The 14,420-nt window shown below is 52.4% G+C and overlaps 1 protein-coding gene and 1 long non-coding RNA gene across 2 annotated transcripts; both read right to left on the bottom strand.

Moving 5' to 3' along the window:
* Positions 1-2,780: 2,780 nt before the first annotated feature.
* GUCA1A (guanylate cyclase activator 1A) lies at positions 2,781-7,039 on the bottom strand. The gene is made up of 4 exons (XM_035347396.1): positions 6,664-7,039; positions 5,062-5,211; positions 4,381-4,471; positions 2,781-4,028 (listed from the first exon to the last, which is right to left on the bottom strand). Exons 1-4 carry the CDS (start codon positions 6,859-6,861, stop codon positions 3,868-3,870), a joined length of 600 nt encoding a protein of 199 aa, XP_035203287.1. The 5' UTR covers positions 6,862-7,039; the 3' UTR covers positions 2,781-3,867.
* Positions 7,040-12,514: 5,475 nt separating this feature from the next.
* On the bottom strand, positions 12,515-14,192 carry LOC118178614. Its single transcript, XR_004756224.1, has 2 exons — positions 14,090-14,192; positions 12,515-13,953 (listed from the first exon to the last, which is right to left on the bottom strand). It is a non-coding gene; the product is annotated as an uncharacterized LOC118178614 (long non-coding RNA).
* Positions 14,193-14,420: the final 228 nt, after the last annotated feature.

Here is a 14,420-nt window from a genome sequence, read left to right on the forward strand (position 1 = left end):
TTTGTAGTGTTTTTGACTCAGAATGAAGCTGAAGGCCTGAGTGGCTACAGTTACCGTTTTTATGACTGACAAAATGGATTTAAGGAACTGGAAAATGAATTTTAAGGAGCTGAGTGCAGCAGCTAACCTGGGTAAGACAAGCATAAGGCAGAGATGGTGATGGCATTGCAGAGAGAGAAGGAAAGGAGTCTTCTGTTTAACTGCTGTGTGATGGCAATGAAAAGCATGCGTACGATAAATACTCACTTTCTGAATGAATTTGAAATAGTTGCTCGGTGGTGCTGCCGAGAGAGGGCGCCTGTTTTGCCCCTGCCAGGACTGAAACGGGAACTGCGAAGAGTTTCGGGCTCTAAGTGAAGCACAGGGCTCAGGTGCAGGGTGCCTGGGCAGACACGAGGCAGCAGCGGTGCCCATGGGGATAACCCTTGTGTTAGAGCTGGCATAACCCAGTGGAAAATCTCTTACCAATCTTGTGATCTTTTGTCGAGAAATCACAAGGTGCTTTAGTCTTAGTCCCCCTTTTAAATCCACAGGTATAAACACTTTGATCTCCTCCCAGGCCCAACTTGATGCTCACATCAAGGTACTGAAGCCAGACATTCTGCATAATCCATTTTCCAGACTCTCAGCCCAGTGAGAATTGGATTTGACTGATCGGATTTCTTGTTGGTCTAAATGGGGAAATGGGATGGCTCGGAAAGGGCAGATGCCATCTGATTTTCTGAGCTTCTTACCACCTGCACTGATGTTTGATGTACCCAAGGCTGGGGAGGATTGGAGGTGAAATAATCAGGTTAGGAAGCTGAAGGTGAGGCTGCTGCTGAAGTGGGCTGGCTGCGAGGGTCTGGGAGCTGAGGAGGCAGCGCATCCTAGGGTGCTCTGGAAGGGGCATTCCCAGGGAAGGTGCTGAGCACAGTCCTGGGCAGCAGCAGTAATGAGGCCAAGGAGGAAGGAGGCTAATTACCTTGCTGAGCTTAGCCACACTCTTTATTTGTCTGACCTTGGTATCCTGCGAGGGGAGGTTCACCTGAGGGTAGCTGGGCTTGGTGGCTGTCCCGAGGAAGGGTTTGTGGCCAGGTCATCCCCAAAGCACCTGCGTGCAGCCTCCCCTTGACAGTGCTATGTTAGAAACCAGAGCGGCCGTGCCAGCACGTCTGCAGCCCAGTGCTGCTCACCCTGGTAGCTTCTTCTGGCCAGCTTGACCTGGTCATTTTCTCACCACGCCAGTGCTGAGCTCCGGCCGTATGAGAGAATTACTCACTTCTTTTCTTCCCCTTCAAACCAAAGTGCACCTCAGTTTAGAGTCTCAAATGCATTACCCTTAAAGGCTTCATACTTAAGGTAATCTAATGGTATTCTCGGATGCGATGCATGGCATGGGAACATTGAGGCTGTGCTGTAAGGGCACGCAGGATGTCCCAGATCGCAGGGGGCACTGCAGGGACAGGGCATGGTGCCAGTGCAGGGGCTCAGCAGCCTGTCCACCGCCAGGGCTCCGTGGGGCTGAGCCTGCTGCAGCCCTTGCCAAGTAGACATCTAAACCCCACAGAGATAACTGTGCAGTGCTACCGCAAATCGCTCGCTGAGTGGCTCTGGTGCAGCAGTGATTCCTAACAGCTGGGCTCCCGGTGCAGTCCCTGCAAACTGGGGGCAGAGCTGGGCCCTGGCCTCAGACCTCCTGTGCAGCCTCCTGGTCATCACCCATTGCCCCTCGATGCCCGCTCCCCAAAATCACCTCTTCCGCGCTCACCAGTGGCAGTCACTGAGTGAGCAATACACCCGTGGCTGGCACCTGAACAGCCGGCACCATTTTGAAATAAATTAATTAGGCATGATTAGGGCAGAGAGAGTCACAATATTACTTTTTAATTATTTTTAATTTGCTTTCTTTGAGGCTAAAAAAACATCCTTTTGAGAGAGACGCTAAGGTCTGCAAGGTGTCTGGCCAGTCGGCTATTCTGAGGCAGCCCTTTTAGAATACCTTTGTCTTTAGGAGTTTCCCATTAAATAGAAATTGGGCTTGTTGGGGACTCTTACAGCTTCTTGGGAATGCAGAGGAGAGGGAGGCTGAAGGAGGAGCTGCTGGCGGCGTTCTCTTTCCCTCTGGGCAGAGGACAAGGGCAGGACAGAGCTGTCTTGCAAAAGAACTCTGTAAATGAAGCCAAAACAAAGGTCTCTGCCCTTGCATCAGAGAGTTAATCAGTCCTGCTGGAAGTAGAATGACTGATTGAAAGAAAGAAAACGTACAACCTGAAATAATCTTGTAAAATATTTTTATTAGTTCACTATAAGTTCAGAAGTACAAAAGCTTCTAGGTAAACTGCTACCAAATGAAAAAAGATGCACAGGAAAAACAGTCAGAAAGTTGTTTACAAACTGCAAGCATCCAGTGATAAATAACACGTCATTCAGCTGGGCAAGAGCTCCTTCCTGGTGCCCCGTGTTGCCTCACCACGCCTGAAACCAGCTCCCACCAGATGAGGAAACTCCTCACCAGCAGCCCAGTCCTGGGCGCAGCCCCGGCGGTGGCACGGGGCAATCGGCACAGAGTGCGAGGCTGCTGCTCCCAGGGGGCTACAGAGAGGGGTGAGAGGGTTTGTTCCACGGGGTCAGTGCTTGAGCCCTCAGCACTGTAGGGGTGCTGGTGCTCATTGCCTGCTCCCATGTGCTCAGGTATCTGTGGGTGCTTGTGGTGTGGACACTGTGCCCAGCGCATCTCTACTAGCACCGTCTGAACTGCTCGGAGGTGACTCGCTCCCTTCATAGGTAAAAACACAGAATGCTCGAGGGCGCCACAGAGTATAACCTGCACAAGAGTTTGTTGTACAAGTAATAAAACATGCAGGAATATTCCTGCAAACACATGTGAAACCAGTGCCTCTCAGGTCACCGCCACTGCAGCCCTTCCAGGTATTTCAGGGAGTAGCAAACCCTTAAAGTTCAGATAGTTGTTAAAAAAAAAAAAAAAAAAAAAAAAAGGCACCATTCTCTGTTTTTAATGCTTTAAAACAAAGAAAAGCCACTGCATTTACCACTCTCCTTTTCCTAGCTGTAGATGTTTTTATCTTATAATATCACTAATTATTGCTAACATGATAACAAATCACAGAATGAGTGACCAAACCCCTGGTCTCATTTGCTCTGGGGGAAAGCATCAAGGATGCTCTGAAAATGTGTATGGAAAGAGAAGGTTCAGATCTGCTTTCTAGGCCTCATACAGTCGAATACTACCCTGCTCTTAGAGGGGGCACTCACCTCTGCAGAGGGCCAGCTCAGGTCTCTGCAGGCAGATGCGCCCTGTTTCACCGCACCAGGTCTGTGCCCCGGGGAGGTCCGCATGCACGAGCAGACCCCTTGTGCTAGCTGAGCTCTTCGTGTCAAGACGCACACGTGATGTGGATGCTGGCGTTGGCCACTAGCTTGGTGTGAGCTTTGTCTGCCCTATTGGTAGTTTAATGCACTGCATGCTCCAGCTCTCCTTCCCCAGGGAGGGGAGGCTCTGCACAGCTACGCAGCAGCAACATTCAGAGGCACCCGAATAGCAGCGGGTGCTGGTGGCCCCACATTGGCTGCTTGTTTCCAGCACCGCAGCTCCCCCTCCTCACCCAGCCCGTCCTGCTGCAGGGTGAGCACGGCTGTGCTCGGGAAGGGATGGACCAGTCAGTGCCCGGCATGCCCTGGGTCCTGCCCAGCCGTCTGCCACAGGAGCGATGCCTTCGAGGGGACGCCGGTACTGTGCTAGTGGGATGCTCTAACGCCTCATCACGCTGGCGCTGGGGCAGCTCCCCGGCTCCCGCAGTCACAGGCTGTTTTGTTTCAATAATGTGATGGGAGGGGAGAAAAGATAGAGGGAACGTGTCCTGGAGCCTACTGGGCATCCTCCTCTGCCTCCTCCGAGGCGTGCGGGTTCTTCCCATCATTCTGGATCAACTTGACGATGTGTGTCAGGTCCAGGCTGCGGGTGAGGATGTCGAGCAGCACTTCGTCCTTTTGTACGCCCTCCATGAACTCCTCCAGCGAGAGCTCACCTGCAAAAGCATGGTCAGAAAAGGCTCATCAGGCCCTGCAGCCTTCAGCCTCCACCTGCAGCCTCTAAGCCAGCCCAGAGGAGCTACAGGCACGGGATGAAAAATGAGGCCCTCCTGGGTACCACACAACCCAACCCCCCCGCAGCTAAACTCTTCCCAGACCCCACACCGCCAGCCCAGAGGGGCAGTCGGCAGCGTGTCCCCAGGACCGATGGTGACATGGGAGGGGAGTGAGAGCTAAACCCTGGTAGAGAGCCCGATGTCCCACTGTCTGGGGACATCCAGCTTCCAGAACTGCGGAGAAGGAGGAAGGTGAAGGCAGTATTTGGCATTGCATAAGGAAGTTCCTCACCATCTCCGTTTATATCAATTTTATCAAACACCATGTTTGTGAATTCCTCAGCTGTCATTGTATCGTTGCACCGGTTGATAGCTCGGATGGCCTGCAGGGAGAGGAAGACACATGGAACAAGTAATGAACATGGTGCACATTTATGTATCTCTTGGTACAAGTGGCTAAGTGGTCTGACATGAGAGGCCAAACTTTTTTTCAGGCTTTTATGTTCTGAAAGGAATAAATGAGTCCTTTCTAAAAAAAAAAAAAAAAAAAAAAAAAAAGGAGATTAAAATCACTTTAAATTGATATCAATGCATTAAAAGATTAAGTGGGCATGCTGGGATAAGCAAGGAACTCTTCACCTCTGAAAATCCTTAGATTAAATTTGGATGCTTATCTCAGCCTGGGTTTCAGTGGATGCAGTGGAACAACCTGCAGTCAGAAGGCAAGGGCTCGCTGCGTGCCGGGGCGTGCAGGTGCCGCGGGGAGGTGTGGGGCAGTGGGGCCGAGACAGGTCCGGCGAGGACGGCCGGTCTGCTGGGGAACCGGCAGAGGACAAGCAGGGGTTTGGCCAGTGCCTACTAATTTACCAGGGAGGTGTGTTTTGGGTTGGAATATTCCTTTTACAGCCTTTCTGTTTATGTGTGTCTAATAACCATCGTCTGGGGAAGAAAGAGAAAAGCTGAGCCCACTCACTTTGATGATGTTCAGCAGTTCTCCCCGGTCAATGCAGCCATTTCCGTCTACATCATAGAGCTTGAAATACCATCGCAGCTTCTGATCCACCTTCCCTTTCAGGACCAAGCTCAGGGCTGCCACATACTCCATAAAATCTATGTATCCATCCTGAAAGCAGAAGGTGAGAAGCTGGGTGAGACTCAGAGCTGGGCAGGAAGGTTGCCGGTCACTTCTGGCAGTCCCCACAGGGCAGCTTCAGCGTGTGGCCACCCCTCGAGGGAGCAGCGTGGGGAGCACAGCAGAGGCACGGGGTGGGGGGTCCCCACTCCTTTCCTGGGCCATTTTTGCATCTGGTTCACGCTTGATCAAGTCAAAAGCACAAAGTTTGATCTCTGACTTTCTCTGAGGAGTTTGCCCACCACCGACTCACTCCATGGTGGTGGGGATGTTCAGGAGGGTCTCCAGCCCAGGTTGCAGTACAAGTGCAAGGCTGGCCTGGGGCGAGCTCCCGTGCCACCAGCCTGCTTCCACGTGCTGCCCAGTGACATTCACCACTTCTAGGAAGTCTGCTGAAATGCATGATGCCTGCATTGCAGAGCAATTCAATAGCACGTACTATTGATTTTGGTACCATACACTTTGCACTGAAAGCACTTAGTGGAAAATGGTACCTGCCACAAAACCATAGAAAGACTTCTGTAGAGAATATGGCAGTGTTTTGTCAATGAACAAAGCCACAGACTGCCCTCTGGGGCCAATTCCAGAAGAAATCTGCTCTTCTCCACTGCTGCAAGATCTGGATTAGGAGCAAATCGCTGCTGAGCCCCTTCCCAGCCAGGATTTCCTGAGCATCAATTCCTTTTCCAGGCACACATTCAAACACCAGGCAGTGAGCAAGGCAAAGACCCAGGCACAAGCAAAACCACCTGAAGGATTTATAGCCTAAATTGTATTATTTTCAGAGGGATTAAGTCCATGAAGCCATCAGACATACTCCTCATCTCACAGGAGATCCCACACCGCTTGGACACTCTGACAGCACTGCATGAAAACCTCAGCTGGGAATGGCAACACATATCATAAAATCAATGAAACTGCAATCCATTTGTAATTTAAAACAATAGGAAAGCAAATCCAATATGTTCTGCAAACCATAGCCCATGCCATGCTGGGCGCTCAGGAGCTGGTTTTTTCTGCAGGAGGACAGCACGTGTTCTCATATGCCGCTTACTTTTTGTTTCCTCCCTGCCACAACATTAGGTGTTTAGGGATTTATTTATTTATATATTTAAGAGCACTTCATTTTAAAGGGATCACAGCCTGCCAGATAAAACCCCACAATTTTGATTATTTAAGATTAAAAGGGAAATATCAATCTGTGGAAAGTCTCTTCTTCAAGAACAGTCACCAGGTGAGGAATTTCTGTTGACAGCTGTCTTACAAACATTTTTTCACATTACTGAGCTTATTTTAAAACGTATGAGGCAGCAGAGAATCAGACCACATGTTTTTAGAGGCACATTTGTACCTGCATCCACCCAAATACTACACATGCGATCTCATACACAGAGCAGAGCACAGCCAATCTGCAGCAGGTCGAGTGGGAAGGACAATATTTACCTTATTAAAGTCAAACGTCTCAAACATTTGCTCAACGTAATTGTTCGCTGATGGACTCAGGTTTTTCAAGCCAAAAAACTGTTTGAACTCGTAGAGGGTGAGCTGGCCTGAAGGACACTCCGTCATGAACTTCTTGTACCACTGGTGGCACTCGGTAGTGCTCAGCTCCTCCACAGCTTTCCCGTCCATGTTCCCCATCTCCGCACCAAGCGCCGGTCACTTTGCAGCCAAAATGGAAAATGTGTGGATGTTTGCTGAAGTTCTGGGATTTCCTTTAAATTCTGCTTCTTGCCTTTAAAGTCCAAGTGCCCCCAACACTGCAGGGATCACAGTATCAGAAAAAAGAGCTGCCTTGTGCACTGACTGCTGCAATTCAGTGCTGGCGGTGACGCACGCAGGACTCCTCTCTCTGCCCAGGCAAATTTAAAAGCACAAAACCCAGAGAGCACAGAAAAACAGACTGGAGGGTGACATTTAAGTACCCAGCAAATCCTTCCTTGGCCAATGAGGAGCAGGGTGGGGATGGGCACCTACTGGGAGCATTAAGTGTTCAGGGTTAAAATAGAAAGGAGGTAAAATGGGAAAGTCTTGCAGATTACAGGCCCAGCAGAAGATTAGGAGGGCAGAATTTGCTCCTTGAGAGTGTAATCTCCTAATCCACTTCATTTACAATTTAGTGTGGGCTCATGTGAGTAACAACTTTTGCACCAAAATCAGCATAAGAAAAAACTCAGAGGTCCCCGTGCTGTTACTGTCTTCTTGGTCTCCCTCAGTCCTACTCTGCTGGAGGATTTCCAGGTATCAATGTGAAATTCAGGGAGGGGAGAAGTGTCACTTCAGCTCCTATAACGGATGCTGTGTTAGGGTAAATTTGGTGTGCTCAGACAACACAGAAACACAAATAATTGCATGGCAAAGCTGTCAGAGCTTTAAAGTCAGCCAGCAGGTGCTGTGACTGGAAGGCCCTTGCACCGCGCCGCTGAGCGCCCCACGCTCACCTTCCTGCCCTGTGCTTTGGGCTTCCTCCCGCTGATCAGCCCCATACACAGCCCCCGGTGGGTTTCCAGCACTCAGACAGCTTCCGCGAGGCTGAATGCAGCTGTGATTTCCATTTAAGATGAAGTAACATGAAAAACTCTCAATGTAAGTATGAACAAAACCAATGATGGTTTTACTCTGAAGCACATCAGTCAGGGGAGGACTGGGAGATAAAAAAGCATATCCTAAGAAAGTAACAGGGGCCAGACCCTCCACGAGTACAGAAATCAGTGTAACTAATGGATTTCTACCTGCAGAGATTCCATCCTGTAGCACTTTTATTTTTAGACCTGACACCCTTAAGACAAAAGACCACCTTGTATGTGTTGCAGAGTGTGGTATCACTTCTGCTCTGAAGTAAATTAGGAATAACTCTGCTAAAGTAGGTGGCATTGCATAACCATAAAAGAGTTATGAAAAAGGAATTAGACGAGGAGTGCTAATTGGATGTACTAATCCTGCAGTTGACGGCAGCGGCCGGCTCAGCTCCCCGCTGCACACAGCAGCTGCGAGCAGCGGGAGCCCCCGGCAGCGCCCTGGGCCCGTCCAGAAACACGAGGGGTGTCTAATGCTTGGGTGCTCAATAATAGCCGAAAGGTGGCTTGTTAAGGGTGGATACGAGCTTGCCAAGTGTTCCCAGCAGCATTTGCTAACACTGCACCCAGTTCCCCAGGCCAGGCCATGTGGACGCCTGCAGAGAGCTGCAGCAGGGCCCGGCTGCGTTTCTCCTCCAGGGGCATCTCCTGCCTGAGCAGTGCAAATGAAATCTGCCTTCCCCGTCACTAAGAACAATACTTTGCCTGTGTCCAGGAAGCCTCACAACAAAGGCATCCTGTCAGAGGAGGAGCAGAATTGAGGCTCGGCCAGAGAAGTGGTGAAACCTCCCCAGGTTTTGCAGCCTGTGCTAAGGCCAGGACAGAGGCAGATGAGCCTCGCTAGGTGATGATTCCTGCAGAGCCATGCACTGTTGACACCCAGTGCCTCTATTTAAATAGTTGGCAATAAATGACAAGACAAGTTGGACCGGGTGTTAGGACAAAATCCGCGCTGTGTGGGGAGCAAAGCCGTGACCTCGCCGCCTGGCCCCTGACTCAGTGGTCACTGCGGGGCGGGCTCAGGTGGGAAGCTGGAGCCACACCGATTGCTGCTTTCATTGAGTGGCTTTATTGCTTTGGACTATGGCTTTCTGTTGAGGACAGGTCTCCATTTCACGATGTTGGCGCTCGAGACGTCTATCACCTTCCTGGTGTGATCGGTGTCGTGGCGATAGAGGTACCCACAGGTTGGCCGCTGTGCGGTGTAGAAGGGGCTGTATGAGTTGGAGCAGCTTGGCGTGTAGAAGAGAAACTTGAAGGAGTCAGGATCACGGCCCCCAAAATGGGCAACAAAGGGAACAAAGCGAGAGGCCAATGGCTGGTCCTTGTGGTGATGTGCTGGGGACAGCTGCCTCTTTGGGGTGGGAGGGGTACCACAGGCATTCTGCGTTGCTTTGGTCTTCTCCATCTCCTTTGGTCTCTTGTGGTCTTTGCCAGGGGCTGCTTGTTTTTTAGTCATCTGTGGAGAAGACATGTCAGACAAACACATTGTACCTGCCCCTACACTGCCTTCCTCCTTCAGAGCTTAGCGCCCCAACACGAGAGCTGTGTGCCAGTGGCCAAAAGTCTTACTGAAAATAAACCAAAGCCTGCTGAGGGGCTTGGGCTCATCCTCCCACTGCTTTGGGGGGATGCTGCTTTTTCCTTCGATATTCGTCACAGCAGAGCTCTGGTCCCAGATCAGGGTCTCATTTATAATACCTATAAATAATGAGAAAACATGCTCCCTCCATAGCCATGTGAATCTTTCCCAAACAGCAGCCATGGCAAACCAGCCGTGACAATGGTTTAACCAGCCTGCGGCAGGAGGTGCACCGGGGCGTGCGAGTGACAGCAGCCGGCAGCACGATCCTTCATGGGCAGGGCTGGGCGCAGCAGCTCGGCAGCCCCCTAACACCTCCCTGCCTCCTGCTTCTGTGCTGACTGCTCTGGGCATATCTCTAAGTGGCTTTTTTTTTTTCCCCCAAAAAAAAAGTAAAGGGAAAAATATGATTTTTGAATCTAGTGAGGCAAGCTTGTCCTTGCAGGCAGCTGGGCCACATTTCTGAAGCCCCGGAGCGAGATGAGCATCACCACGGGTGTGCACAGCACGAGGGACCAAGGGCTGCAGAAACAGCCCCTTTTGGCTTTGTGCTTGGAAGAACCCTTTGCTAGAGGACGTGGTGTGGACACGTGCCCTAAAACATGCAGCCCTGCCTTGTGCCCCTTGGCTACTCCCAGGCTGTGCTCAGCTGCGGGAGTATTTTTGCTCTGGTTATTTAACCGTGACTCAGTTATCTTGTTTCCATTGATGACACCTCTGTGCCAATGGAAACTGGCTCTTCCCCCAGCAATTATCCTATTTACTCCCAGGTGTCCTAAATAAACCCTTTGCTGACTGGATTTATTTTTAACCATGTAAAGAGGTAAATAAACCCTTTGCTGACTGGATTTATTTTTAACCATGTAAAGAGGTTTCCTAGTTTCCGTGCTGCCATGGCTTACTTGGTGCTCTATTTTGGTTCTGGGTAGCTGGCTCTGAACAGCAGCTGCTAAACCTATTACGAGGGGGACACCAGTGAATCATTTATATAAATCTCCTTAACAGCCTCTGAGGGAAATGATGAGATTCCCCCAGGTTTATCACCTCTTTTTGTCTCTCATTTCCCAGAGGCAGCCACCTGCCAGGTGCTTGGAAGCGTGTCCGTGGCTGGGGCTCAGGGCGTGTTGGCTTAGCAGTCACTGCTACAAGGAAAGGCCGAGGCTCCCAGCACTTCCCACGGAGGGCAAAATGCTGGGGGCCAAGTCCCGAAAGCATAAGAGCAGACCTCACATCACTACCTCCGTGTCAGCATGGTTTGTGAATCCCTGCTCTCAGCACACGTTGATTTGCTTCAGACCCGATTATATCCACACACACGCATGATTACAGGCTATTGCTTCGCTCGCTTTGACAGATAAGAGGCAAGTACGCACACGACCATGCTGCTGCAACTGCATCCGCCCAGCAGGGAGGCATTAACGTTATTAATTAATTAACGTAGTGCATCTGGGGTGTGTAGGTGAGGCCCTGGTTGCTTTGAAAACCTAACTGCTAAGTCACGTAGATGCCTTCAGACGTGTGAGCCTTGCCCATGCTCTGTGGTGCGGGGCAGTGGCAGGAGGAGCGCCATGCCGGGCAGGCCGAGCTTTGGGCTTTGCTCTTGCCCCAGGGTTCTCCTGCCTGGGGCTTCCCACTCACCCCATGGGGCACTCAAAGTTGGCAGGATCCCTGCGTGACGGCACCTGCTTACGTGGTCCTTGTTGAGGGGAAACACCAGCTCAATGTCCACATCCCTATTTATGGCACTGGGAGTTGGGATTAAGTGTCCCATGTAATCCTATTGCATTCAGCCATGCATTTAGATGTCTAATCCCTCCCAAATTGCCTGCTGTCTCCCAGAGAAGATCCGCACAGGTGGGGTCACAGGGGCCAGGCTGACTTCAGTCACCAGGGGAGCAGGGAGGGCTCAGACATCCACCCCAGCTGAGCCAGGGTTCCCCTGGGGGCTGCCCCATTGCTCCCCCTCCCTGCTCTGCCTAGCCTCTAGCCCTGGCTCCAGCAGCTCGTCACCGTCCCACAAGGGGACTGTGGTGAGCTCGTTGCTGGTGCCTCCCTGCAAGCCCTCAGAGCCCATGGGATGAAGCCGTCCGAGCGTGGTGCAACACCCGAGCACCACCAGGTCCACCAGCAAAACCCTCCTGGGGCCGTGCTCTGGGGTGACACCGTGCCCTGCTGCCCAGGCCATGCTCCCACTGGCCCCACGCACTCCTTGACACGCAGGGACAAATCCCACCCTGCCAGGACAGAATCCCCTGGCCACCCCAGCCCCTGGGCATTGCCGCAACGGGGCCACCAGCCCAGCCGTCCCTCAGGACCCCTTTGCCCCAGTCACCCTCAGGACAAAGGCTTCCCAGCCCCCTGTCCCGCAGGAAGGGGACACCGTACATCCCTCCTGCAAACCATGAGCTGGGGCTGCCACCTGCGAGGACATCTTCCGGGGGGGGACCCCAGTGTGCGAGGACATCTGGGACAGAAGCTGGAGGCAGTGGAGCTGCTGAGGACTGCGCTGGCCACGAGGGCCTCTGGGGTTACCGGGGCCATTGTGACCACTGTGGTGTCACTGGGGTGGTGGCTCCCGGGCGAGGGGTGCCCAGGCTGAGCAGGGTGCAGAGGAGCAGAGGATCACGGGGGCTCAGCCATGGGATTTGGGACAGTGCCTGGCTGCTGCTGTTCCTGTCCAGCCACAGGCTGCTCTGCTGGCCCTGAATGTGCTCTGCTGCCACTGAAATGTGGCCGTGGTGGCACAGACCTGCTCTCCCTAGAGACACGAGCTGTTCCTCCACATGTGCTTGTCCTCCCACCTCCTCCCCCCCTGCTTCAGGGCCTGGCGGGGGAGCCTCGCTGCACCAGCACCTCGCACCCCTGCGAAGGCGGCATGGGGAGATCTGCATCTGCAGGGCGCAGCTCCGCGCACTGATGCAAAGGCAGATTGTTCCGGGGTGTTTGCCCATGTGAGGATCAAAGACAGCCCCACGCTGCGGGGTGTTACGTCACAGCAGCGCTCACAAGGCTGTTTCTGTGCCACAAAATCAGCTGTAAAGGGCAAACACCGTGGAAATGGCTAAGCAGGAGCGCAGCTGTGTGCAGGGAGCATGGAATGAACGTTGAGGCGTTCTGCAGGAGGGTGAAGCACATAAAGGGGACAGTCTGTGTTTATTAACGGGAGGCCGAGGATAAAGAGCAAAATTTTCCACCTGGAACAAATATCAGGGAGTGTGCATGAGCGCTTGCAGACTTGTTTAGCTGCTTGTGTTCACTGGGATAATAAATGCACTCCAGAGCACACATCCCTTCATGTTGTGAGGATTATGTTTTGTGATGCTCCCCACCCAGGTGAGGCACAGTGAGGGTCACTGCCCCCGAGCTCATGGGTGCTGCTCTGCTGCCCCCTCCCCTGCTCTGCTCTGAAGCAGATGTGCCAGAGACCAATGCTGGGCACTTTCTCAGCCCAAATTTTGCCATTCGACTCCCCCAACACTTGCACCTTTTGCTTTCCCACCTTAGTATTCACATGGCCCCCATCTCTGGGGTGCAGGAACACCCCGGTAGCGGTGCCAGGGAGCTGAACCATCCTTTCCCACTACTGCACAGCACCACAGCAGCTGCACAGCCCCTTTGAAGCCTCTGCGGTGCAGCGACATTTTGTGGAACAGCTTTGTGCAGAGGCCCAGGCTTTCTCATTCCACACAACTTTATTGGCTTCTCTTCTTAGAAGAGTTCCTCTTCCCCTTCCCCTTTTCCTTGACTTTCTTTGTCTCTCTGTATACCCTGCCAGTTTGTTCAGTCAAGGATTGTAAATATCAGCCAGCACGTGTGCCTTGCGTATCTTGCAGAGATATTGTGTCCTTTGCTCGTAACATACAAGCCTTTCTTTTTGCCCATCAGCAGGTGGAATAAAACTGCTCTTTCTGGTATTGCGTGGCTCCTTCGTCCCCTCTGGTTTCTGCTTTCAAGAGGTGCCAGGGAATCTGCTTTAAATGTCTGGGGCTCAGGTGATGGGGCTCCTGCGGAGAGCTGGCCGGGCTCTCTCCAGCACCATGCTCCCAGGATGAAAGTTTCACAGTCTCCATCCCGCTACCGCCCATATCTGCGGGCAGGGCTGTGCTTTTTGCTGGGATCCTGGCTAAAATGCGACCGCAGAGCCCCCCACCACGCTGCGGTGCTCGGGGCGTGCAGGAGCTGCACTCCGTAGATGTTTGCAGGTTGTTTCCATTCCCTGCCCCAGCGTAAGCAGCAGTTAGGCTAACTGTCAGCAAGGGTGAGAGCCCCACTAATTACAGGCGAGTCCCAGCCCGGAGCCATCCCGGCAGCAGCACCTGCAGGGAGGGCGCGGGCTACCCCCAGCTCCCAGCACCGCCAGTCCAGCTGGGTCCCAGCAAGACCTCTGGGGAGGCAGCACCCGGAGCTGCAGCCACAGGGTCCACGTGGTCGGCGTTCCAGCTCCCCTTCCCTTCCCCGTTTTCCTGTCACGTTAATTCACTTCACTCGGGTGCTGCCTGTCTGTGACGTGATCGGGTTTCCCTTTCGCAACGCCGCAGCAGTACGCGCCTGTTGGCGTTCCCAGGCACCTCGTGGCTAGAAAAGATTGTGAGAAGTGTGATTTCAGAACGTGATTAAATGAGAAATGTTTATCACTTAAAAAGAAACTACATCATTTTGACCCTCAAGACGTAGTGGAAGTGGAAATAAATAAAAGGCAGGAGGGCCTTACCCTAAAGCTGTGCTTCAGAGTTAATGTTTTGATGGCTGTTGGGGGTTTAAAGTTCTCCCAAAAATCCCAGCATTTATTAATAACCGAGGTTACTCATTAACTCTCGTCTTTTATTTGTGTGACAGGAACTTGGTGACACTTCCTTTTGTACCTGACACAAAAAAACGAACTGCGGTCAAGTCCCCGTCTTCAGGCTTTTGTATCAGGAAAGGAGGCTCGCAGTGTGGAGGCCGGGGCCTCGCAGTGTGGAGGCCGGGGACTTTACTGCCTGGTGGGGCACCTCTAAGCAGCTCAGTGCTGTTTGCTGTCTTGCATGCAGCAGAGCAAAGGG

Source organism: Oxyura jamaicensis, chromosome 26, assembly GCF_011077185.1.
Source record: "Oxyura jamaicensis isolate SHBP4307 breed ruddy duck chromosome 26, BPBGC_Ojam_1.0, whole genome shotgun sequence".
In the NCBI taxonomy this organism is placed as follows: Eukaryota; Metazoa; Chordata; class Aves; order Anseriformes; family Anatidae; genus Oxyura; species Oxyura jamaicensis.